Source organism: Mastigoproctus giganteus, chromosome 13, assembly GCF_048544385.1.
Source record: "Mastigoproctus giganteus isolate SK-2022 chromosome 13, ASM4854438v1, whole genome shotgun sequence".
NCBI classification, from domain to species: Eukaryota; Metazoa; Arthropoda; class Arachnida; order Uropygi; family Thelyphonidae; genus Mastigoproctus; species Mastigoproctus giganteus.
In genome coordinates, this window is record NC_143587.1 from 82,351,433 (window position 1) to 82,378,035 (window position 26,603).

Consider the following 26,603-nt stretch of genomic DNA (forward strand, 5'->3'; position numbering starts at 1 on the left):
TGAACAATCTATGCTATGTCATTAGTAATTACAAAATGAACAATCTATGCTATGTCATTAGTAATTACAAAAGCCTCAGCGTCTCTACCAGCCTGGTCTGTGTGACTAGAAAATGGAAGCCAGCTAGAGTTGTGAACATTAAACTCACCAAGGAAAATTACTTCATTGTTTGGAAAGCTGAACTGGAGAAAGTCAAGTTTCAAAGAAAAGAAGTCAAAGAATCCAAGTGATTAGTGGAATTGGGAGAATCATAGAGGCAACCGATTTGACAAGATGTGGTAGAGAGATTTTAAGCCAAAGATGATTGAAAAGAGGAGATTAAAAAAACTGTCTAGACTTAGATTCCAAGTGCATTTTCAGTTTCATCAGAAAGTGAAGATCTGAACTGAGATGGTGGGTTTTTTTTTTTTTTTTGCACCTAGCCGAATGTCTTCTCACATTCAGCACCATGATGAATTTGCAAAAATGACAAGCTTAATTTGATATAATTTGTTATATCTGAAGTTGCTATGGCTCTTGTCTTACCCACAGGTCTTTTTCATTCTCTACTACCCTGAGTGTGGTACTGCACAACTGGTATATTAATATGGGATTATTGCCAACCATATGAAGAAGCATGCATTAACTAATTTTTTTTTTTTAATTTAATTTGTCAATTAAACTTCAGCTGCCACTTCTCAATCTATCTGCCTAGATCTTGATGCAGTAGCACAGCCCGATTATTGTCACTAACCTGCATCATATCCAGGTATCATCATAAGGGGGGGCATTACGACCATGGTTAAGGGGGTAATGCCCCCTCTGCCCCACCGAATATGCCCCTGCTGCCAACCTTCATATTATCTGCAAACTTAGACATCAAATCTGATAGCCTTCATTAGCATCAGTAAATTTAAGAAAACAACAATGGACCTAGCAGAGAACCCTGTGGAACTCCACAAATAACATTAGTCCACAAACAGCAGTGCCCACTGAGAACTACCCTCCTCCCACTCAGTCATCCTTTATCCATAGCAATAACATGTCCTCAATGCCATATGGCTCCAGTTTGTACAGCAGTTGTTTATGTGCAACATTATCGAAAGCTTTTCTGAAAACCAAGTACACAATGTCAAAATTATTTTTTTGCACCAGTTCCTTTGGCATCACATCATAGTATCCAATCAGACAATCTGATGGAATACTATTGGCTATACTGGCTACTAAAGATTACTCTTTAATAAATCCATACTGTAACTGCAGCATAACTGCATTTCTGTCTAGCTGCTCCTCCATTACTTCTTTAACCAGTAACTCAATTATTTTCCTTGGAATAAAAGTCAAGCTAACCAATGTCACCGAATGGTCTGTAATTGCTCATGTCACCCTTTGCCCCCCCCCCCCAAACTTTTTTTTTGTTAGTTGTTGGCGCACCTCCCAAGGTTTTAACACTACTCTGATCCAAGCCCGAGGCGGGAATCGAACCCATGACTTTTGGGTTGCCAGGTGGGCACTTTACCACCCAGCTTCAAATCGGGATCTTCAACCATAGATGCCGTCCAAGGCCTAATCACCAAAGCGATGCAGTGTACCAAGAAATATTTCCTGGTCATAGCCTCGACTTTGCTGGGGCGTTCGACACCCTCTGGTGGCCGAGCGTCCTTTGCAGGCTCAGGGCAGCGAGAACACCAAGCAATTTGTACAGGAGCATCAAAACTTATCTCTCGGACAGAAATGTCCAAGTAATAACGCCCTACAAGAAGTTGACCTGGCCGGTCGGCAGGGGCTGCCCTCAGGGATCTGTCCTGGGGCCGCTCCTGTGGAACATAGTGTTTGACGAGTTCCTCACCATGGACCTGGGAGAGGTGGAGGCCCAGGCCTTCACAGACGACCTCGTACTGACGGTCGTGGCGGATTCCAGACAGAACCTTGAAACGCTTGCAAACCAAGCCCTTGAAACCTTGCAGGACTGGGAAAAACTACACACCTTAACAATCTCGCCAACGAAGACGGACTCAGTACTACTGAGAGGGTTTGTTTTGTTATTTGGTTTTTAGGAGCATTAGCAACTAAGGCCATATTGCTCTGCGATAGTCATTCCCTGACCTTTCCGCATCCTCTGTATTTGGTGGTGACGGGCTCGAACCCCGGTCTAATCAAGAAGCATGTGCTATGCACTGCTGCTCCTTCCCACCTGGCTACGGAGGCACCCTACTGAGAGGGAGGTTAAACCTTAGAAGACCACCACAAATCAAGCTGGCAGGACAAACAATCAAACTGTCAACGCAAATGAAATATCTGGGACTGATCATCGATCAGAACTTATCATTTAAACCGCACCTAATCTATCTTAGAGAGAAACTGCGGAAATACACAGCGCTCATTGCAGAGTTACATGCAAGTGAAATGTTCACCAAAATAACAGATTTTGGTGAACATTTCACCATAATAACAAAAAAACCAACAGAATTCCTGCTGCCGGTATAATCGCAAATTCAACAAGATCGTGTTTACAGAAAAGCCTAATAAACAGGGGACTGCTAATTGTTTTTATTGTTTTATGGTTATGACCTCCAGAAATCCAACCGGACCACGTGGTATGGTCGGAGACAATCGTGGGGTAATCTCGAGTGCTGACCTACTCAGTTGACAGATGCAGCTAGCATTGTCCACACATACACCCTACCTCAGTTCTTTAGTGTGTTTTTAGTTGTGTTTTTATTTTTTTTGTGGTTTTGGGTTAACAGAAGATGGCAACAAAAAAGAAAGAGTTACCATGTCGAAGGAACAAAAACTGAATGCACTTTTTCGTACTGATAAAGTGGAAAGTTTAAAAAAGATCGTTCTCGAAATGGGGGGGGGGAAACAAACTGTTTCTGATTGGAAAAAAAATAGGAAAGCAATTGAAAACTTTTGCACAAAAACGGTGGCCAAAGACAGCTTAGGAAATAGAGCTATCATTAAGCAGACAAAAAAAATGAAAATTCGGACGATGCCTTATACATTTGGTTTTGTCAAGAACAAGAGCAAGGGGTTCCTCTTTCAGTCCCAATCCTTCAATCAAGGACTCTTAGTCTTAACAAAAAGTTAGGAGGTGACCCGTCTTTTACTGCGAGTTTTCGGTGGTTATCAAGTGTGGATGAGCTTGGATGAGCTCAGCTCTTTTTAAAGATTCGTTTTTCATCTAGTTTGTTTCCTTAGTTAAAAAATATTTAAGGGATCAAGAACTGGAAGAAAAAGCAGTTTTATTCATTGATAATGCTCCAACTCAACCCAGCAGAAGAACAACTGAGATCTGGCAACATCTTTGTAAAATTTTTGCCACCCAATGTTACTGCACTATTACAGCCTATGGATCAAGGAGTTATAGAGGCTGTGAAGTGACAGTACAGAAAGAAGTTGATAATCTCACTGTTAGAACAACAAGAGGTGCTTGAAGAAAAATCAAACTTTATGGACCTTCTTAAAAATGTCAACATAAAGACAACCATTTATTTTTCTGCTGCAGCTTTGGACGAAACTGCCAAGACTACCCTTATCAAATGGTGGAAAAAACATTGGCCTGATGAATGGAGAGATATGAGGAGGAAATGGATATTTCTTCAGATCCTGATGATGACAAGGATGATAATGATTTTGTTCAGTTATTTCAACATCTAAGGGGTTGTTCAGACGTAACAAATGAAGACACTGCCCCATGGATAATGTGTGATAATGATCTAGGACATCAGATCCTCACTGAGGAAGACCGTGCAAGCATGCTCATCATCATCATCGTTGCAAGCTAATGAAGACGACAACTCTGATTATGACATGTGTGAGGAAACAACTGGCACAAGTCACACCAAAGCAACCAGAATGCTGGAGAAACAACTGATTTATTTCAAGAGACAGGATGACACATCAGCTGGTGAGCTTCTGACCTTGAAGTGGTTGCGGATCGTGCGGCTCGAAAGCGCATTTCAAAATAAAAGCAAAAAAATATTGACGGCTATTTAAAGTAAACTTCTCAAAAATAGTTATTTGTTTTGTGTTGTAATATTTTTGTGTTTAATTTTGTATAATATAGTGTTCTACATTAAAACTTTATTGCTTTGTACAGTATTTTGTTTACTTACCATATTCTTTTACTTTTTATAATTTTTACTTTAAAATATTGTTTTATTAATTTAATATAAAAACCAATTTAGTTAAATTTTTGTTATTTAGTAACTTTAAATAAAAACTGGTACATTAAAAGATAGCTTCCGGTTAATCCAGACTTTCACTAATCCGGACTGAGTGTGGTCCCATCAAGTCTGAATTAACAGAGTTCTACTGTATTTGATTGGATACTAAGATGTGGTCACAAAGGAATTGGATGCAAAGAATAATACTGATATCATATACTTGGATTTTAGGAAAGCTTTTGATATTGTGACATACGGAAGACTACTGTACAAATTGGAATAATGCCATACTGTACAGTAAGGTATTAAGGGCAAGTTGCTACAATGGATAAAAGGATGGTTGAGTGGGAAAAGACAGAGTGGTTATCATTGGACACTGCTCTTCGTGGACTAATGTTATTAGTGGAGTCCTCCAGGGTTCGGTGTTGGGCACATTGTTGTTTTTGGTTTTTATCAATGATACTGATAAAGGTATATCAGGGTTGTTAATGACAGTAATGATAGTATGCTACTGCAACAGGATCTAGAAAAGTTGAGCAGATGGGCTGATATGTGGCAACTGAAGTTTAACATTTATAAATGTAAAGTATTGCATATGGGCAGCAGTGACCCCAGAGTGATGTACCAACTGGGTGGTACTACACTCAGTATAGTGGGGAATGAAAAGGACCTGGGGGTAATTGTGCAGTCAGATATGAATTTTTCTGAGCAGTGCAAAAAATCTGCAAGAGTAGCTCATGGTGTCTTGTCAACGATATACAGGAATTTTGCTAGCAGGGATAAAGGGGTGATTGTCCCATTGTACAAGACAATGGCCGGGCCACACCTTGAGTACTGTATACAGGTCTGGAGGCCTCATTTCAGGAATGATGTAGAGTTGCTGGAATGAGTACAGAGAAGGGCAACAAGATTGGTAAATGGAACAAAGGGTTGGTGTTACCAAGAGAGACTTAAGTTTCTGCAAATTGCAGCTTCTGAAGACTAGGCACATGCAAAGTGATCTAATTGAGGTGTATAAGATCTTGAATGGATTGAACAAGCTCAGTACTAATGGGATTCTTTCTCTTGCTCAGATTACTCACCTGAGGGTGCATAAATTCAAAATGAGGAAAGACAATTGTAGAACAGGTGTGTGGAAATTCACCTTTAGCCAGTGGGTGTTTGATAGTTGGAACAAACTTCCATCTGTTGTAGTGGAGGTCAGCAACTTAAATAAGTTCACGGCAAAACTAGACAAACATCTGGAGTGAATGGATGGGTGAAATTGTGAAAGTATTTTTTTTTTTTTTTTTTGCTGTTGCTATATAAGCTTTCTTTCTTGCATCATATGCCCCTACTAATGCTAATAAAAATAAGAAACAACAGTGGTCCAAGAACCGATCTTTGAGGGACTCCACTCCCGCTGTTACACCAATCTGAAGAATATCCATTAATCGCAACGCTCTTTCTTCTGCCAGCCACCCAGCAATCCATCTTAGAATCTTACCAGTAATACCAACCTGTTCAAGCTCATACAATAACCTATCATGAGGGACCAAGTCAAATTAAATAAACATCTGACCACTCCCATCCTAAAAAAAAGTGTTCGGTGTGATAGATGCAAAATACCTATTTGGTCTCTCAGCAACCTAAGTCATCAACAGTTAAACTATTCACTTCTTGGGGACCAATATCCTTTATTTGAGTATTTAGATTAATAAAGACTTTGCTAATTTTCTTTTCATTCTTTGCCAGAGACCTCATGTGCCTTAGCTTGCCTAACTTCCTTTGTGACTTGAATACAGACTACTTTATATCTACAGTAGGTTTCTTATCACCTGAAAATTTATATGCATCCCATGCATTTTTCTTCTCTGCCACAAGTCTTGTCGGTATATCTGACATCCATTTCAGTCTAACACTTGAATAGAATTGCTTAGTTGGTATAAAAAGCCTAGTAACTTCTATGATTACTTTGCTGAATGCTTTTCCCATTTAAAATTTGTGTTGGTAACGATTAACAGCTGGTCCCACTGCACAGAATTTAGGAACTGTCTAAGGCCACAGCGATCATGCTTATGAAAACAAAAGCCCTTTCCTTTTATCTTGACAGTTGTCTTTAAGCAAATCCCACATCAATACATTGTGATTACTGCCATCCAATCTTTTTTCTGCAGTTTCTTATTGCCCTAAGTTCAGTTCTTTCTTTCATTGTCCCCCCCCCTTGTACATTAACAGCCTTCTTCAACTGATTGGAAAGCCTATCAGTTTTGCTAATGAAAGAACACTAAATTCCACATTTCAGTTTGAAAACATTGCCCTACACCAGGAGTCGGCAACCTGCAGCTCTTTAACTTTTAATCCACATGTATAACAAGCGCAGCAGACAGCAAAAGCAGAGGGGGCAACACGAATATAGACACTTCTCAGTTTAGTTTGCCTGCCACATCAAGAGGATTAATAAATAATTAATAAATAATATTTCAAAAATATATATATATTTTTAATAACACACATTCCCACTTTATTCCATTTCTTAAAAAACTCCCTCCCTCCTCCCAGCTTGAGCTGAAGTGCAGCTCTTCGGATTCTTCTTCTTCTTTTTTTTTTTTTTTAATTAGATCAAAAATGGCTCTTCACTCAAAAAAGGTTACCCGATCCCTGCCCTATACAAACAGCTACACTTCTCGAATATTGTTGGGATATCAGAGACGTGGTGTCACACAGCTATAAGGGATGCAGAACTGCAATTTGGGGAGTACAACGTCTACAGAAAGGATAGACAGGATAGGAAGGGGGGAAGGGGTTATGCTATTAGTTAAGAAACACATAAAAACCAAGGAAGTGAAGCCAGTCAACATCGCTGGACAGTGCAGTGTTGAGTCAGTTTGGTGTGACATAAGCATTGGGAGATCAAAATTGAGAGTAGGAGTGTGCTATAGGCCTAATGACTCTATGAGTATAATAAGAAACTGTACAGGGAAATAGAGTGGGCCAGTAAATCAGAGAGTCTTATAATGGGGGATTTTAATTTCCCAGATATTCGCTGGAATTTGTGGGTTGGTCACTCACACACTAGCAAAGGCTTTTGTGGATTTATTGGATGATTGTTTTCTACATCAGCATGTTTGGGAGGCAACTAGAGGGAGTAATACTCTTGATCTGATTACCAGTAGTGATTCTTCATGCATTAAGAATCTGCAGATAAAGGAACCACTAGGTGGCAGTGATCACAGTGTGCTGAAGTGGGATTTACTCAAAGAGGTAACTACCATCAGGGGTAAAGGGAAGGGTTATTGCTTCCGTAAAGGCGACTACGATGGACTGAGACAGTATTTAAATTCTATACAGTGGGACCAACTGATGATGTTACCAACAGCAAATTCAAAATGGGAAGCATTCAGAGAACTTATCTTGGAAGCTACTAGGCTTTACATACCAACTAAGAAATATTGTTCAAGGTTTAGGCCAAAATGGATGTCAGATGAACTAATGAGGCATATGGCAGAGAAGAAAAATGCATGGGAAGAAAAATACTTACAAATTAACACATGACACAGAAGCCTATGATAAATACAAGTTGATATGCAACCAAGTTACAAAGGAGGTTAGGCAGGCGAAGGCAGATTACGAGAAATCCTTGGCAAGGGATGCAAAGAAAAACAGCAAAGAGTTCTTTACTTATGTAAACTCTAGAAGGAAGGGGATGAATCAGATTGGTCCACTTGATATTGATGGGTCAACTGTTGATGATCCTGCTCAGGTAGCTAACAAACTAAATGAATATTTTGCATCGACATTCACACATGAGGAGTTATTCAGCAAGGGGAATGCCAGAGGTGTATTCAACTCTAGCAGTAAGCTACAGAATCTTGAAATAACTGGGAGTAAAGTGGAGGAGAAACTGTTGAAGATAAACACAAGAAAGGCACCCGGGGTGGATGGGATCCATCCAGTTATATTAAAGGAGGCAGCAAAGGAAGTAAGCAAACCCTTAGCCATAATTATGAGAGCTTCCTTGGACTCAGGGGAGGTACCCATAGACTGGAAATGTGCAAATGTGATCCCAATTCACAAAGGAGGATCAAAGGCTGACACAAGTAATTATAGACCTGTGAGCTTAACTTCTGTTCCACGAAAATTAATGGAGGCACTGGTTAAAGAAGCACTGCAGGATCATTTAGACAAGACTTCAGTTATAGCTCAGACACAGCATGGTTTTGTTAAGGGGAAGTCTTGCCTGACCAACTTGATTGGATACTATGATGCAGTCACAAAAGAACTGGATGCAGGGAATAACTTTGATATTATATACTTGGATCTTAGAAAGGCTTTTGATACTGTTGCACATGGAAGACTGCTACACAAATTGGAGCAGTGTGACACTGGAGGCAAATTGCTGCTATGGATAAAGGGGTGGTTGAGGGGGAGAAGACAGAGAGTGGTAATCAATGGACACTGCTCATCGTGGACTGATGTTATGAGTGGAGTCCCTCAGGGCTCAGTGTTGGGTCCATTATTGTTTTCTGTATTTATAAATGATATTGATGATGGTATATCGGGCTTAATGTCCAAGTTTGCAGACGATACAAAGGTTGGCTGGGTTGTCAAGGACACTACTGACACTATGCTGCTGCAACAGGATCTGGAAAGGTTGAGCAGATGGGCTGAGAGGTGGCAAATGAAGTTTAACATTGACAAATGTAAAGTACTACACATGGGAAACAGCAACCCCAGAGCAACGTATCAACTCTGTGGTACTACACTGACAGTGGTAGAGAATGAAAGGGACTTGGGGGTGGTTGTGCAGGCAGATATGAAGTTCTCTGAGCAGTGCAGACGGGCTGCAAGAGTAGCTCATGGAGTATTGTCAATGATATACAGGAATTTTTCCAGCAGGGATAAGGAGGAGATTATTCCATTGCATAAGGCAATGGTCAGGCCACACCTAGAGTACTGTATACAGGTCTGGAGGCCTCATTTCAAGAAGGATGTAGAGCTGCTGGAATGAGTACAGAGAAGGGCAACAAGATTAGTGAATGGAACAAAGGGGTGCTCTTACAAAGAAAGGCTTAAGTTTTGCAAATATCAGTGTCTGGAGACTAGGCACCAGCGAGGTGATCTGATAGAGGTGTATAAAACCTTGAATGGTTTAAGCATGCTCAATGCTGATGGGATTCTTCCTCTAGCTCAGAAAAATCACCTGAGAGGGCATAAATTCAAATTGAGGAAAGACAGATGTAGGATAGACGTGTGGAAATTTGCCTTTAGCCAGCGGGTGGTTGGTGGGTGGAACAGACTTCCATCCCTTGTGGTGGAGGTTGATAGCCTAAATAAGTTTAAGGCTCAGCTGGACAGATATTTTGAACGAACAGAGGGGTGAAGTGCAAGTGGGTTTTTTTTTTTTGGCTGATGCTGCATAAGCTTGCTTTCTTGCATCAAATGCCTGTACTAATGCTAATGCTAATGCTATCCACCACCAATGTCTTAAATGCCAAATCTGTAGATAATTCTCCAGTGGGGTAAAGCGAACTTGAATAATTTCAATCCCTCTCAAACTCAGTCTTGTACGAGAGAGAGAGAGAGAGAGAGAAGCTTTTTTTTTCCCCTTTAATAAAATCCCCAAGCATGGATGATATTAGTACTTACTGCTGTTCATGGATTCAAGGTTGAAAAGACAAAAGATACATGTTGACATTAGACTTGAATTTCTGTAGATTAATTTAGGGATACATGTGAAGGAAGGGTTGTTCCAGAGAAAGAGAAGTAGAAGCAATAAATGAGGAACATAAAAAGTTCATTCTGTGAGTTTAGGGTTGGACAATGAATGGAGGTTTATCATTATCGTTAAATTTACCATTTTGCTATAAACTTCTCTAAAATATCTTTATAAATATAATTGTCATTACCAACCCTGGTGTTTTTTTTTTTTTTTTTATGTGAACCCCAAACACGAGAGGTATTAGAACCTATAGTACTTAGTACCGTGCTTGGGTTGGAGGTTGAGAAGACGAAAGAAGATATTTGTTGACATTGGACTTGAACTTCTCTAGATTGTAATTTTCAGGAAATAGGTAAAGGAAGGTTGTTCCAGAAAACGGCAGTTGAATGAATAAATGAGGAAGATGAAAAGTTGGTTCTGTGGGTTTGAAGTTGGACAGTAAATGGATGTTGGCTGGTGGCGGCACTTGTTCGGACTGTTTTGAAAGAGAGAGAGAGAGAGTGGGAATTATAGAAGCCAATTCAGAACAACAGTGCACATGGAAGTATCTGTAGAAGACGCATGCAGCAGAAACAGTGCGTCTATGAGAAAGCGAGTGGAGAGACTCTGTTAGAGATGAATCATTAATTAACCTAACTGCCCTCTTCTGAATGGAATCAAGAAGCCTGAGAGAGGTTTTGGGGGCACCACCCCAGATGTGGGAACAATATTCCATGGCAGGGCGGATTTGCGATTTATACAGAGTGAGCAGCTGTTTGGAAGAAAAGTAACGCCGAGAGCGAAAGAGGAAACCAAGTTTTTTAGATGCAGAGGAAGCAATATTTGTAATGTGCTTGTGCCAAGAGAGATTAGAAGTCGGGGTAATCCCCAAAAGAGATATATCCTTTTGCCTAGAAATTGGAGTGTCACTAAACATAAGCATAGGAGCAGAAGAATCCTTTTTGCGAGATATAAGACAAGACAGTTTTAGAAGGATTGAAATCAACTAAGTTGTCTTTGCCCCACTGGAGAATTACCTGAAGATCGGCATTTAAGGAATTGGCAGCAGATTTTCGAGAACTTGAAGCTGATTGAGCAGGACAAGGTTTCTCAAAATGGAAAGTTGAATGCAATGTGCTATCATCGGCAAAACTATGGATAGGATTTCCAGTCAATGGAAGAAGGTCATTGATATACAAGAGGAAAAGAGTGGGGGAAAGAACTGAACCTTGGGAGACACCGGCATTAGTGGAGAAGTTAGAAGACAGAGAGCCATCTACCATCACCCTCAGTGAGCGATCAGAGAGAAAACTGGATAACCAATTACTAAAAACAGTTGGCAAACCATAAGATAGAAGCTTGTTTAGAAGACCTTTATGCCAAACACGATCGAAAGCCTTTGAGATGTCAAGAGCAACTACTTGTGTTTCACCGAACCTTTCCATTGAATTAGTCCATAAATAGGTAACATAAGCCAGAATATCACCAGTGGATCGACACTGACGGAATCCATACTGGCGTTCGATGATCAGATGGAAGGTTTCTAGGTAGTTTAAGAGTTGACGGTTAATTGATTTCTCCATTACTTTAGAAAGAGTAGAAGTAATTGCAATGGGACGATAATTGTATAGGAGGGATTTGTCACCCTTTTTAGGAACTGGCTGGATATGAGCAAATTTCCAAGCAGAAGGAAAAACACCTTTGGAATAAGAAAGTGAAAAAAGGCGGCAAAGAATAGGAGTAAGTTCAGGAGCACAGGTTTTGAGAACAAGTGGAGAAATACCATCAGGATCTCGAGCTTTCTTAGCATCAAGATTCATCATAATCCTTCTGATATCCTTTTGACGGAAGACCACAGGAGGCACTGAATGGAGCGTGTTAGGAATGGTGGGAGGTGTTTTATCAAGATCATTAATACATGAGCTGAAAGAAAAATGGGATGCTAGCAGGTCAGCTTTATCCTTGGCTGAAGTGAGAACAGAACCATCTGGTTTGGACAGAGGTGGGAGCAGAGATGGGCAAAAGTTGCGGTCAATAGCTTTGGCAAGAGACCAGAATGCTCGGCTACCATTAGGGCAAGAAGCAAGTTTTCTACTCTTAGCCTGTTCGAACTCTAGTTTGGACTGATTAATAACTGCTTTACAACTGTTGCGAGTTTTGGTGTAGGCAGAAAATGAAACTGAAGAATTAGAAACAAGCCAATTACGATATGCAATATTCTTCTCTTGGACAGCCTTAGCACATTTATTGGAAAACCAAGGTTTAGATAAAGGACGAGATTTTAAAGTGGAGTGTGGGATAAAGGATTCCATTCCTGCAAGAATAATTTCACTGACACGATCTGAGCAAACGTTGACATCTGAAGTTTTGAAACAGTAATCAGACCAAGGAAAAGAAGAAAAGATGTCTCGTAGGTCATCCCATTTTGCATTCTTGTAATGCCAAACAAAACGAGGTTGGGAATAGCCATGAGATAAAGGTTCCATTGGAGAAGAGACAATCACCAAGTTGTGATCTGAAGTGCCTAAAGGACCTCTCACTTCGACCTTGTACTTAGAATGGTTGTTTGTGAGAAAAAGATCAAGCGTATTGGCTGTATGATTAGGATTGTCCGGTATTCTTGTAGGTAAATGAACAATCTGTGCTAGGTCATTAGTAATTGCAAAAGCCTCAGCATCTCGACCTGCTGGGTCGGTGTGACTAGAAAACGGAAGCCAGCTGGAGTTGTGAACATTAAAATCACCAAGGAAAATTGCCTCACTGTTAGGAAAGTTGGACTGGAGAAAGTCAAGTTGCAAAGAGAGGAAGTCAAAGAGCTCCAAGTGATTAGTGGAGTTGGGAGAACGGTAGAGACAACAGATGAATTTGACACAATGAGGTAGAGAGATTTTAAGCCAGAGAAGATCAAAGAGAGGAGATTCCAAATTGCCAAGTCTCTGAAAGGGAATATCAGAATGGACATATGCACAAGAACCACCTTTGAGGCGAAAGGAATCATACAGCAAATAATTTGGACATCTGAGATGAGCAGTAGTTGAATCAACCGATAACTGAGATTCAGTCAGAAAAAGGACATGGTGTTTGGAAGACTGCAAGTGGAAATGGACATCGTTGAGATTAGAATTGAGACCACGTATATTTGTGAAATGAATTAGGAAGTCCTTGGAGGTTTAGATCTTTTCGCAGATAAGCTTGCTCTATTATTTTGACAATTCATGGTGTATTCAATACAGTCTGTCCTCGTATAGCACGATAGTTGTGTTCCTAGAAATCCTCGTGCAATGCAAAATCGTGCAATATAAACAACAGGCCCTATGGGAAAAGTGGGGTTAGGTGCCGACCACCCAAGATTGAACACACATTTGGAACCAAAACATTACCAAACACAATAAATAATCGGGTAATTTTAATCGTTATAAAATACTTACGTATTTTATAACGATTAAAATACGTAATAAAAAATATAATATATATTTTTATTATAATATAATAAATATTTTTTATTATTTATTATATTATAATAAAGTATTTTTAGTATTTTTAATACTAAAAAAGTATTTTTTTTACGAATAAAATACGTATTTTATTCGTAAAAAAATTATATTAAATAAAATAGTCGTAATAAAATAATTACGTAATAAAATATTGCTAATGCTTTTGCTTCTATCGTAAGCAAACTTGTTTTTTGTTTGATTTTCTATCCAAACAGATGACAGCCGTTCCATCTCTTCCAATTCTTGTGTCTTAATCTAATGGATTTTAATTACACTTTGAATTGTTCCCGCTATGAAAGTTGTTTTTATTTTCTCCGCATTCTTTGTAATTCTCGGCGTTGCCTCATTTAGGTCTGTAGCACTTGCAATATCACATGGTCTTTCATTTCGCTCAAAGCGTTTCACAATTTCATATTTTTTTCTCTATCGACAGAGGCGGACTGGCCATAAGCCTTACCCGGGAAATCCCGGTGTGCCGGAGGCCGGTGTGATTTTGGCCATAAACCGTAGTATGAGGCCACTATAAATTTTCCCGGGTAAGAATTTTTGACTCAGTCCGTCTCTGTTTATCGATATTGCTTTTTTTTTTTTCTCTCTCTGAATCTGCAGTGTCTTTGCCAGGACGCTTCCTTTTTCACACCTTTTAAGTATTTTACTCATTTTTAGGGAATAAAGCGCAATTACAAAAGGAGGAGGCACGCTTAATACACATAAACAAAGCTGCACGCCTATAGCAACTGAATAAACAACACCGTAAAGGCCGAGATACACTATTAACACCCCACATTTTACTAAAGCACATTTCTGGGGGTTACTACCATAAAACAATAAAAACAATTTCCAGTTTCGTTTCTGCTAGTGAAATCTGTTATAAAGTGGTAGGAGAACTACATCTAATTGCATTTGCGATTATATCGATAGCTGGAATTGTGTTGGTTTTTACATTATTATGGTGAAATGTGTTTCCCCTTCACTGATATAAAACACATAAATACATTTTCAGAATCTTCCCTTCATTCCTATCGTGTTGCGTTCGGTTGGGGTGATTCCGCGTTCGACTGCCATTTCTTGTAAACACAAAGGCGAATCGTGCATAAGCGAATTCGGTTCGTGTTATATAAGATACTGTTCCCCTATTTATAAATCGTGTATGATCGAATTCGTGTAATGTAAACACGTGTTATACCGACTGTAGTAAGAAAAAGTGGGTGAGACATGCTGTATGAAGTAATGAAATTTTTGGATAATATGGCGTACATGTGGTAAGAATATACCCAGATCCTTGACATAACGTGGCCTCGACAATGCTCCCCGCATACACACTACTCGGGCTCCCTCCAGTCACTATCTGGCAGAGTAGAGGTAGCAAGATTATACACTAGCTGATCCGGAAGCCTCCTAGAGAGTTACCAATAGGTTTGGTCCGGTGTACTAACTAGCGGCCGGCCTGCGAACACCGTTTTAGAGCTGTACCCTCAAAATGTAAGGAATATTGGATCTCGCCACGACATTCATCATAACCTCAAAAATCATCAATCATACTGCATGATGGAAGAGATAGGGAAGGGTTGGCCGGACCTTAGCTCTAGAGACTAAACATGGGTTCCACCACTTCAAGCCTCTAATAAGCAAAGTGATGGTATTTCACTGGTTGATGAGTCATCTACCACCTAGTACTGCCTGGTAACATAGAGGGGCGGCATTCCTCCATGTGGTGTGGGCGCCACACCTCGACCCCTGCTTACGTTGGTTCACACCTGGGTGGTCACCCACCATGTACTTGTGCATGGAGGTTATACCCAGGATTACTAACAGTCCCACCATCGTGACGGTGCAAGCAGAGGATTTGGCTGTCATAGACTGTCCGGACTTCTCCAAAATTGGGTCCACTTGACTTGAGTGTCACCCGAATATCAGTTCCATCAGCGTTTTAGACTCCCAGGTAGCAAGTACAGCTTGTCTGGCATATCTGAGAGAATGTCTGTGACAACCTCAAGGACCATAAGTTTAAATCTGCAACCGACACTATTTTTTCATTGTCATTAGTTTCTACTACTCTTTCTCTTATATTAAAGAACTCTTCCTTGGAATAATAGAAAGAGCAGTCGCTTCCTTTCTCAGCATTCAACTGGGCCACGTACATAGACAAATTTCATCACCTAACTCTCCATCTTAAATTTTATCCACAAAACTCTACTGGATAATGTTTCTCAAGTAATTAAATTTTCTTTCAAACTAGTTCTAAAAACTATTGCTACACCTTGTATAGTATATTACTTATAGAATAAATTTATTTATTATTGTTTAACTGCAGTTCCCCTGTATTCACCTGCAAGACCTACAAGATATCCTTATTTTAAAAAATGATGAAAGTAGCTAATCTGCTGAATTACTGTGCCTTTTGCCCAGGCTAACTTTGGTATCTGTGAGAAGGATGTTAGTGAACTTTGCTCCACATCAAAATTTATTAATACATTCTTACATTGTATATATATATATGAATGTGTGTTGGAGCCTATCCAATAGGTCTTTAGAATTCTTAAGAAAAGGTAGGCCTGAAAGAATAAAATTCTGGTAAGCAAATATATTAGCTTTTCAGTGAGCACTTGCCCCACATGTGGCCTGCTGTTGACTATGGTGCAGATGGGATTTTGGTTTGGTTTGGTCTGGTTTTTATGGCACATGGGAAGGACTAGTATGCATGTTTAACACCAATGAAAATAAATGGGGGTTCTGAATTGTCCATATTTAAAGCTCTCATAAAGAGACTTGTCTACCTTACTCTCTTTGGTTTTATGCTCCAGAGCAGAGTATTCTGAAGTGGGTGTTGCAATACCAAGGTTATGTTCCACCCTGATTTGCTCCGGGTGCACTCTCTTTGAAAACTAATAACTGATACAGTTCATTTCAAATGGCTTTGTTTATACTTGTGCTTACACATTTTGCCACCTCCCACTTACATGTTTTTGACCTGAAAGATAGCTGCATGCCTATGCAATTACTATCAGCTCAAAGATAAGAAAGAAAAAGGGAAGAGTGTCAAATAATTACAAAATTCTGAGTGGAGTGTCAAAACTGTTTCTGTATTTATACAGTATATCAGCATCAAAAAAAATCTGGAAAAACATTGCTCTAGGATTTCAAGAAAAATTTGGTAATGGAGTCTATTTCACTTTGTTAGGTCTATACTTGTATCACTTTCGTTTCCTTATGATTTATTAAAATATTTAAAAAGAAAGCACTATAGATAATTTCAGCTGAACATGGGTTTAAAACTTTGTTCAAGAGTAAGTATGAACTTTGGGATGGATCTGATGCAAAATTATATGCTGAATTGGGGTAAATCAGTAATGTTTCTCTTTCCTTTTTCTCACATGCTAAAAACCATACATATGAGTACTAGAAAACACTTACACATTAGAAAAATCAAAATATCCTAACAAACTTGAGACAGAAGAAGATTTAAGCTCTCACTCTCTCACCCCACTCTCCTCCCTCCCCAATATTCTCAGCAATCTCATTAGTTTTAACTATATGGTTTTGTTTTTAAATTTTTTGTTACGTTATATAATGAAGGGCACAAAAGGTGATATTGTTGTACATGTTGGGACTAATGACATTAAGAGTAGGAGATCTGCAGAATTACTTAGCAAGCACAGTTCAATGTTGCGCAAGTTAATGTTAAATTTCAAAGTGTCTGCAATTCTGCCCACACACACGATAGGAGGGAGCACGTGATGAGAGCCTTGTCAATCAATTCGGCCCTGGCGAGACTGTGCAAGGCTCATGGGGTAGAATTTTTCTCAGCATGGTCTGTGCTTGTTAACAAGAGGAACTACTTCTACAGGGATGGGATACATTTAAATAGAAAGGGTGTAAGAATATTTGCTGATGCCATCAAGGCATGTTAGGTGGGTTGGAAAACTGCTAGCTTGGGGGGGGATACACAAACTAATAGATTAATGATGGCTGCAGGCAGAGGTAAAAGTGATTCTTGCACAGCTTCTATTGGAATGATAAGCAGCCTGGGAAGCAAGGTGCTAGGGATTTCTAGAACTGCTGGGAGTCATCATGGAACAAGTAAATACATGGGCTGTGTTTGGGTAACTAAGATTAAGAACAGGTGCATGTTTTGATGTTGGGGTATCAGAGACATGGTGCTTCACGGATATAAGGAATGCAGAATATGAATTTGGGGAGTACAATGTGTACAGAAAGGACAGACAGCATAGGAAAGGAGGAATTTTTATGCTGTTAGAACACAAAATCTAAGGAAGTGCATACAGCTGACATGGAGGGGGGACAGTGCAATATTGAGTCAGTTAGGTGTGACATTGGGAAAACAAAAATACGGGTAGAAGTGTGTTGTAGGCATAACGACTAATGAGTACAACGAACAACTGTACAGAGAAAATAGATGGGCCCGTAAATCAGAATGTCTTATAATGGGGGAATTTTAACTTTTCCAGATTTGACTGGAACTTGTAGATTGGTCGCTCACACACTAGCAAGAATTTTGTGGATTTACTGGATAACTGTTTTCTATAGCAGCATGTGTGAGAGGCAACCAGAGGGAGTAATATTCTTGATCTGATTATCAGCAATGATTATTCATGAATTAAGAATTTGTAGATAAAGGAAGCCCTAGGTCGCAGTAATCACAGTGTACTTTAGTGGGATTTACTCAAAGATTTAACTACCATCAGTGGTAAAGTGAAGGGTTTTTGCTTTTGTAAAGGTGACTACAGTAATCTCAGACAGTTTTTTAAATTCTATACTGTAAGACCACCTGATGATGTTACAAACAGCTAATTCTAAATGGGAAGCATTCAAGGAATTAATCTTGGAAGCTACTAAGCTTTTCATACTAACTAAGAAATACTGTTCAAGGTTTAGGCCTAAAAGGGTGTCAGATGAACTAAAGAGACTCATGGCAGAGAAGAAAAATGCATGGGATGCATATAAATTATCAGGCAACACAGAACCCAATGGTAGATATAAGCTAGTCTGCAATCAAGTCACAAAGGAGGTAAGTGCAGGCTGATTAGAAGAAATCTTTGGCAAAGGATGCAAAGAGGAACAGCAAAGACTTCTTTACTTATGTAAACTCTAGAAGGAAGGGGATGAATCAGATTGATCCACTTGATATCAATTGTTCAACCGTTGATGCCCCTGCTCGGACAGCTGACAAACTGAGTATTTTGCATCTACATTCACACATGAGGAATTCTGTAGGGAAGTGGAGGACAGAATCTTATTAAATGCTAATAGGGAACTAAATAATTTTGTAATAACTGAAAGCAAAGTGGAGGAGAAATTGAAGTTGAACACAGGAAAATCACCTGGGTGGATGGAATCTATCCAGTTATATTAAGGGAGGAAGCAAAGAAAGTAAGCAACCCCTTAACCATAATTACGAGAGCATCCTTTGACTCGGGGACGTCCCCATTGACTGGAGATATATGCAAGTGTATCCCCAATTCACAAAAGGGGATCAGGGGGTGACACGAGTAATTACAGACCTGATAGTTTAACTTCAGTTCCAGGGAAAATAATGGAGTCACTAGGTCACTAGTTAAAGAAGCACTGCAGGATCATCTAGACAAGACTGCAATTATAGTTCAGACACAGCATGCATTTGTAAAGGGGAAGTTTTGTCTGACCAATCTGATTGGATACTATGATGTGGTCACAAAGAAAAATTATGATTATTCCTTTGGATGCAAAAAATAATTTTGATATCATATACAGTAAACCCCCGCTATTCGCGGTCGCTGATTTAATATAAAATGAAAAATGTGAATTTTAAAAAGCGCCGTGAACTTTTCCGCCATAAAAAACATGGGTGTGGCTAAAATGATCTTTCCCGGTCAAAACAGACGTCACCCCTCTTCCCCCACCCGTTCAGTGGGTGGGGGGAGGGGTGACAAAATTGCGAGCGTGGATATTTCTCACTAATCCTTGTTCAGTATGTGTTATGCACTTGTCATGGAAGATTTCGTCGTTTTCTTTTAATTTATATGCTTATAAATTGAATATATTTATCAATTTATAAATTGATATGTTTACAAAAGTGATAAATCTACCATTTTGCAGTGTAAAACAGACTTTTTCCAGTGTGTTCATGGAAGAAAATGACTTTATTGTGGACAAGTTCTTTCTAACCCGTACAAAAATATGGCTACGAATAACAAGGGAAATGTGAAAAGATCAAAGAAGTTGATGACATTGGCAAATAAAATTGAGTTATTAGATAAAATTTCTAATGGTGAAAGTGTCTCCTCAGTGGCAAAACATTATAAAATCAATGAGTCAACGGATCAATCAAGAAATCGGAAGAAAAAATCCGCCATAGTGTCCGTGAAAAAGTGCTAATTGCTTCAAAAATTTGCTCTGTAACTCGTGATGTTAAATTAGAAAAAATGGAAAAGGCTTTAAATCTGTGGATAGAAGAACGACCCCAAAATAAAATTCCGTTAAGTTCACTCATCATTCGTGAAAAGGCAAAACTCCTTTATCAACACTTTAGCGAAACTGGTGATAGCACTGGCGGGATAAGTTTCTTAGCTAGCAAAGGCACTGGTTTGAAAGATTTGTTTGAAATTTCTAATAAATATTAGATTTAATATTAAATTGTTTCTTATTTTCATTTCGATGCCATATGCTTGCATTTCACTATGTACTGTCTATGTACATAGTCATATTATGAAGGTACATATAATACATACATAGATACAATTTTAGACTAGTTTTTCTTATATACTGTATTTCATAATTTGGAACGGAACCCCTTTATTACTATGGGAGCCATAACTCAGTATTCGTGTTTTCGGTATTCGCGGCATTTCTCAGGAACGTAATCCCCGGGAATAGTGGGGGTTTACTATACTGGAATTTTAAGAAAGCTTTTGATAATGTTGCACATGGAAGATTACTGTATAAATTGGAGCAGTATGGCATTAAGGGCAAGTTGCTGCTATGAATAAAGTAATGGTTGAGTGGGAGAATACAGAGTGTGGTACTCAATGGACACTGCTCTTCGTGGACTAATGTTATTAGTGGAATCCTCCAATGATCAGTGTTGGGCCCATTGTTGTTTTCTGTATTTATCAATGATATTGATGAAGGTATATCAGGGTTAATGTCAAAGTTTGCTGATGATACGAAGGTTGGCAGAGTTGTTAATGACAGTAATGATAGTATTCTACTGCAAGAGGATCTAGAAAAGTTGAGCAGATTGGCTGAGAGGTGGGAATTGAAGTTTAACATTGACAAATGTAAAGTACTGCATATGGGTAGCATTAACTCCAGAGTAACATACCAACTGTATGGTATTACACTCAGGTTAGTGGAGAATGAAAAAGATAATTGTGCAGTCAGATATGAAGTTTTCTGAGCAGTGCAGACAGTCTGCCAGAATAGATCAGGGGGTCTTGTCAATGATATACAAGAAGAATAGTGCCATCAGGGATAAGGATGTGATTATCCTTTTATATAAGGGAATAGTCAGGCCACACCTTGAGTACTGCATACAGGTCTGGGAAGACCTGTATGCAGTACTCAAGGTGTGCAGTACTCATTTTAGGAAGGATGTGGACTTGCTAGAATGTGTACAGAGAAGAGCAACAAGATTGGAGAGACAAACGGGTGCACTTGTTTTGTTTGTTATTTGGTTTTTAGGAGCATTAGCAACTAAGGCCATATTGCTCCGTGAATATGCGGTGGTTATTCCCTGACCTTTCCGCATCCTCCGTATTTGGTGGTGACGGGCTCGAACCCCGGTCTAATCAAGAAGCGTATGTTACGCACTGCTGCTCCTTCCCACCCGGCTACGGAGGCGCCACGGGTGCACTTACCAAGAAAGGCTCAAGTTCTGTAAATTGCAGCATCTGGACACTAGGCATGATTCAGGGGTATGAGGTGATAGAGGTGTATGTTGAGCCTGTTCAAACTAGAATGGTTTGAGCAGGCTCAACACTGATAATATTCTTCCTCTTGGTTAGATTACGAACCTGAGGGGCATAAACTTAAATTGAAGAAAGGCAGTTGTAGAATAGATGTGTAGAAATTTGCCTTTGGCCAGGGGGTAGTTGATTGCTGGAACAAATTTCCATTTGTCGTTGTGGAAATTGGTAGATTAAATAAATTCAAGGAAAAACTTGACACACTTTTGGAGCGAATGGATGGGTGAAATGGGAAGTGGTTTTTTTTTTTTCTTTTTTTTTTTTTTGGTTGATGGTGTATAAGCTTGCTTTCTTGCATCATATGCCTCTACTAGCGCTAATATACAAATTATATTTTAAAATTACCATGTATCTAACTACAAACTGATAGCAATGTAAGAATTCGGATCTTATTTTTAAGAAGTTATTTTAAAAATTTCTGAACTGTTAAAAGTAATTTGCTGAAAAAACTTATTACTGATGGGGTAGTCTGCAAAAAGAAATGTGACTGGGAAGTCACATTTCTTTTTGCAGACATTTCTTTTTCAGAGTCTGCTGACGAGGCTACTAGTGACGGTCGTGTTCCAAGCCGCTCAGTGGATTTTTCTTATTTATTGATTTGAAATTATTGTTTTTCAAAAACTTTTGATTTAAATTTAGTAGTATAACATTATTTTGTGATTTTTTGATTAATTTGGTGTATTTATTCTTTACTCGGCCTTGTAAAAGTATCGGTAAGGGTTTCCACGTGTTCGTAACTACCGCTACCGTTAGTAACTTTCCCGCCATTGTGATACCATACTAGATATACCGTAGGTTATATACCGTACTAGATAGCGTTAGTTGAACTTCGTTAGCAGTTAAATTGTACGTTTAAATAAATACATATAACGACTTAGATTACAAACGTAATATAATTAATAACATAACATAATTAATTAATAAATTAATAGAATCATGACTCAGACCAGAGCAGCAAAGCAAAAGGCTCAAGCTAATGGAAGTGCTGTGGCTCAGAGCAGAACTGAGGGGGGCAGTTGTCCTCTGACTCACAGCCTTATAAAATGCACTGTTTGCTTGATGTTTGCAGAGCAATCGGGTACGGGACATGATACTGCCAAGGGGGATGTCTTTGTGTGTGCGCGATGCAAGGAGTGTATCGATATCAGGCAACAACTCGGCGTTCTTGTGGGCCTATATGAGAGCTTGAAGGACAGGGTGGATGCCCTCGAAGAAACTAAATTGAGGGGCCCATCAAGCTCTCAGCTTCCCACATCAACGCCAGAGCTTGCACTTGGGCATCGCGTGACACAGAGACAACCCCCAAGGCAGAATGCGCTGGTCCCGAAGGAACTAGTAGTTGTTGGTGACTCTATTGTCAGGGAAACGGGGAACATGCTTTGTAAAAAAGATAGGTGGAACAGGACCAGGGTATGTCTGCCAGGGGCAAAGGTTGATGACGTTGTAGAGCGAATATCATCTTTTAAGGGCACAAAAGGTGATATAGTTGTACACGTTGGCACTAATAATATTAAGAGTAGGAGACCGGCAGAATTACTTAACAAGTACAGATCACTGTTGAACAAAAGCCGAGAATTAGGGTTAAATTTGAAAGTGTCTGCAATTCTGCCCAGACACGATAGGAGGGAGTATATGATGAGAGCCTTGTCGATCAATTCGGCCCTGGAAAGATTGTGCAAGGCTCAAGGGGTAGAATTTTTTTCAGCCTGGACTGTACTTGTTAACAGGAGAGATTGCTTCTACAGGGATGGGATACACTTAAATAGAAAGGGTGCAAGAATATTTGCTGATGCTATCGAGGCAGTGTTAGGTGGGTCGGAAAACTGCTAGCTTGGGGGGAGACAAAGACCAATAGATTGACAGTAGCCACGGGCAGAGGTGAAAGAGATTCTTGCACTGCTTCTATTAGAATGAGCAGAAGCCTGAAAAACAAGATGCATGGTATTTCAGAGACTGCAGGGAGCCATTGCGGTACAAGTAAACACATGGGTTGTGTTAGGGTAGCTAAGAATAGAAACAGGTGCAGGTATACTTGCGTGTACACCAATGTTAGGAGTTTAGTAAATAAATTTGATGAATTTGAGGTATTGCTCAAAACATCGAAGGCAGATATTGTTGGGATATCAGAGACGTGGTGTCACACAGATATAAGGGATGCGGAACTGCAATTTGGGGAGTACAACGTCTACAGAAAGGATAGACAGGATAGGAAGGGGGGAGGTGTTATGCTATTAGTTAAGAAACACATAAAAACCAAGGAAGTGAAGCCAGTCGACATTGCTGGACAGTGCAGTGTGGAGTCAGTTTGGTGTGACATAAACATTGGGAGATCAAAATTGAGAGTAGGAGTGTGCTATAGGCCTAATGACTCTGATGAGTATAATAAGGAACTGTACAGGGAAATAGAGTGGGCCAGTAAATCAGAGTGTCTTATAATGGGAGATTTTAATTTCCCAGATATTGACTGGAATTTGGGGGCTGGTTACTCACACACTAGCAGGGCTTTTGTGGATTTATTGGATGATTGTTTTCTACATCAGCATGTTCGGGAGGCAACTAGAGGGAGTAATACTTTTGATTTGATTATCAGCAGTGATTCTTCATGCATTAAGAATCTGCAGATAAATGAACCACTAGGTGGCAGTGATCACAGTGTGCTGAAGTGGGATTTACTCAAAGAGGTAACTACCATTAGGGGTAAAGGGAAGGGTTATTGCTTCCGTAAAGGCGACTACGATGGACTGAGACAGTATTTAAATTCTATACAGTGGGACCAACTGATGATGTTACCAACAGCAAATTCAAAATGGGAAGCAATCAAAGAACTTATCTTGGAAGCTACTAGGCTTTACATACCAACTAAGAAATATTGTTCAAGGTTTAGGCCAAAATGGATGTCAGATGAACTAATGAGGCATATGGCAGAGAAGAAAAATGCATGGGATACATACAAATTAACACATGACACAGAAGCCTATGATAGATACAAGTTGATATGCAACCAAGTTACAAAGGAGGTTAGGCAGGCGAAGGCAGATTACGAGAAATCCTTGGCAAGGGATGCAAAGAAAAACAGCAAAGAGTTCTTTACTTATGTAAACTCTTGAATGGTTTAAGCATGCTCAATGCTGATGGGATTCTTCCTCTAGCTCAGAAAAATCACCTGAGAGGGCATAAATTCAAATTGAGGAAAGATAGATATAGGATAGACGTGCGCAAATTTGCCTTTAGCCAGCGGGTGGTTGGTTGGTGGAACAGACTTTCATCCCTTGTGGTGGAGGTTGATAGCCTAAATAAGTTTAAGGCTCAGCTGGACAGGTATTTTGAACGAACAGAGGGGTGAAGTGGAAGTGGTTATTTTTTATTATTTTTTTTTTTTTGGCTGATGCTGCATAAGCTTGCTTTCTTGCATCAAATGCCTCTACTAATGCTAATGCTAAAGTCTGCTCTAGAGGACTGTTGAAGTGTTTTCATCTTCTGGTATATGGTTTCATCCTGTAAGAGGGAAATAACTTTCAGGAGGCTTTCCAAATTATAACTCCTTCCTTATATTCACTACTGGTGTGATCTGTATATATTGTCTGAAATATTTATCTTCTCTTTATTGATGCCTTTTAACAAATCTAGGGATATACTTTCCTTTAGTTGTATGCCTTTAATCTAATTCAGGATCCAAAATGCAACGTATAAGGAGAAAATTTATATATTTAGTATAGCAAGCCCTGCTTTAACTAGCCTAATTATATGCACTAATATGCATATTTACATTTATATATATACCAAGAAAAAAAAAAAAAAGAATGCACTTTGTTCTAATTAAATGCACACACACACCAAACTTAAAAATAAAGCTGCATCAAACTCAACTTACCCCATTTCAATCTGAGAAACTCATGAGTCTTCATGTTAACTTTACCCTCTGGGAAAAAATGTACCCAAGCTCCAGAATTTAACCTTTCTATACAGAAGTCCATAGCTCGTTGATAAACCCCATCCCCTCGAACAACAGGAAAAGTTTTACCCAGGGCAAAGAAATATGAATGAAGTTTATTTGTGAAACAAATATCATGAGCTGCTGCTGCCCATCTTATTATTTTACTGTTTAAAACATGCCTCCAGTCCAACATACCTACACAAAAAGAATAAAGTGAACAAACAGATGAATTCTTTTGTTTCCATATTTCATATAAAGTGCTTTAATATAAACATTAAATCAGTTTATAAATTAATATTTATGGATCACACAATTAAGAAAAATTATGAGTATTATATATATTCTTTACCATAATGGAGCCTTATAACAATCGAGAAAAACAAATAAAAACAAATAATATACTCAATGAAAAAAAACCTTAATAAAAATCTACAGCGAATGAGCCTCAATAAGCTCAATAGACTGAAATTGGCATATGCTCAATGAAGACCATCACTTTGCAGATGGAGATGCAGATATTTCAAATTAAGGTTTACCAAGTATAAAAAAAAAAAAATAATAAAAAAATGAGTGTACATTTTCTAGAGGACTCAAAGATTATGACTTTTGTATAGTTAACTTATGGATAATTAATAGAGCCAGTGATTTCCACGAGATCATAAGTCTGTGCATTTTTAAAACCTTATCTCTGGATGTACATGTAATGCAGCAACAATCTGAAAGCAAAAATTCAGTTTTTATGAAAATATTAAGTACAGTGAGATGCACAAGCAAGCTCTACTTAATCTATATTAATATTAATCATGTTTATAAATTAGAAGAGTCAGAAAACAGAAGAGAAATAAAAGAGTTCTTTAATATGTTAAAAAGAATAGTAGAAACTAAAGAAAAAGAAATAATAGTGCCTGTGGACAATTTAAATAGCAAGGTAGGAAATTACAATTACACCTACAAAGAAATCAAGAGAACCTAAGTAAACCTAACAATAATGATAAAAAGCTAGCAAAATTATGTGCAACACTTAGCAGTAGTAGAGGCATTTGATGCAAGAAAGCAAGCTTATGCAGCATCAGCCAAAAAAAAAAATAATAATAAATAAATAAATAAAAAATAACCACTTACACTTCACCCCTCTGTTCGTTCAAAATACCTGTGCAGCTGAGCATTAAACTTACTTAGGTTATCAACTTTTACGACAAGGGATGGAATTCTGTTCCAGCAACCAACCACCCGGTGGCTAAAGGCAAATTTCTGCACGTCTATCCTACATCTGTCTTTCCTCAATTTGAATTTATGCCCTCTCAGGTGATTATCTGAGCAAGAGGAAGAATCCCATCAGCATTGAGCATGCTCAAACTATTCAAGGCTTTATACACCTCTATC

At 38.9% G+C, this 26,603-nt stretch overlaps 1 protein-coding gene across 7 annotated transcripts in view; it reads right to left on the reverse strand.

The window, feature by feature from the left end:
- Positions 1–26,603, reverse strand: part of Taz (tafazzin, phospholipid-lysophospholipid transacylase) — a 254,338-nt gene that overhangs the window by 139,452 nt on the left and 88,283 nt on the right. For all 7 annotated transcript variants that reach the window (XM_090387175.1, XM_090387176.1, XM_090387179.1 and 4 more), the window contains one exon: positions 25,158–25,415. In XM_090387175.1, the coding sequence (XP_090243301.1) occupies positions 25,158–25,415 (258 nt within the window). The remainder of the gene's footprint in view (positions 1–25,157; positions 25,416–26,603) is intronic.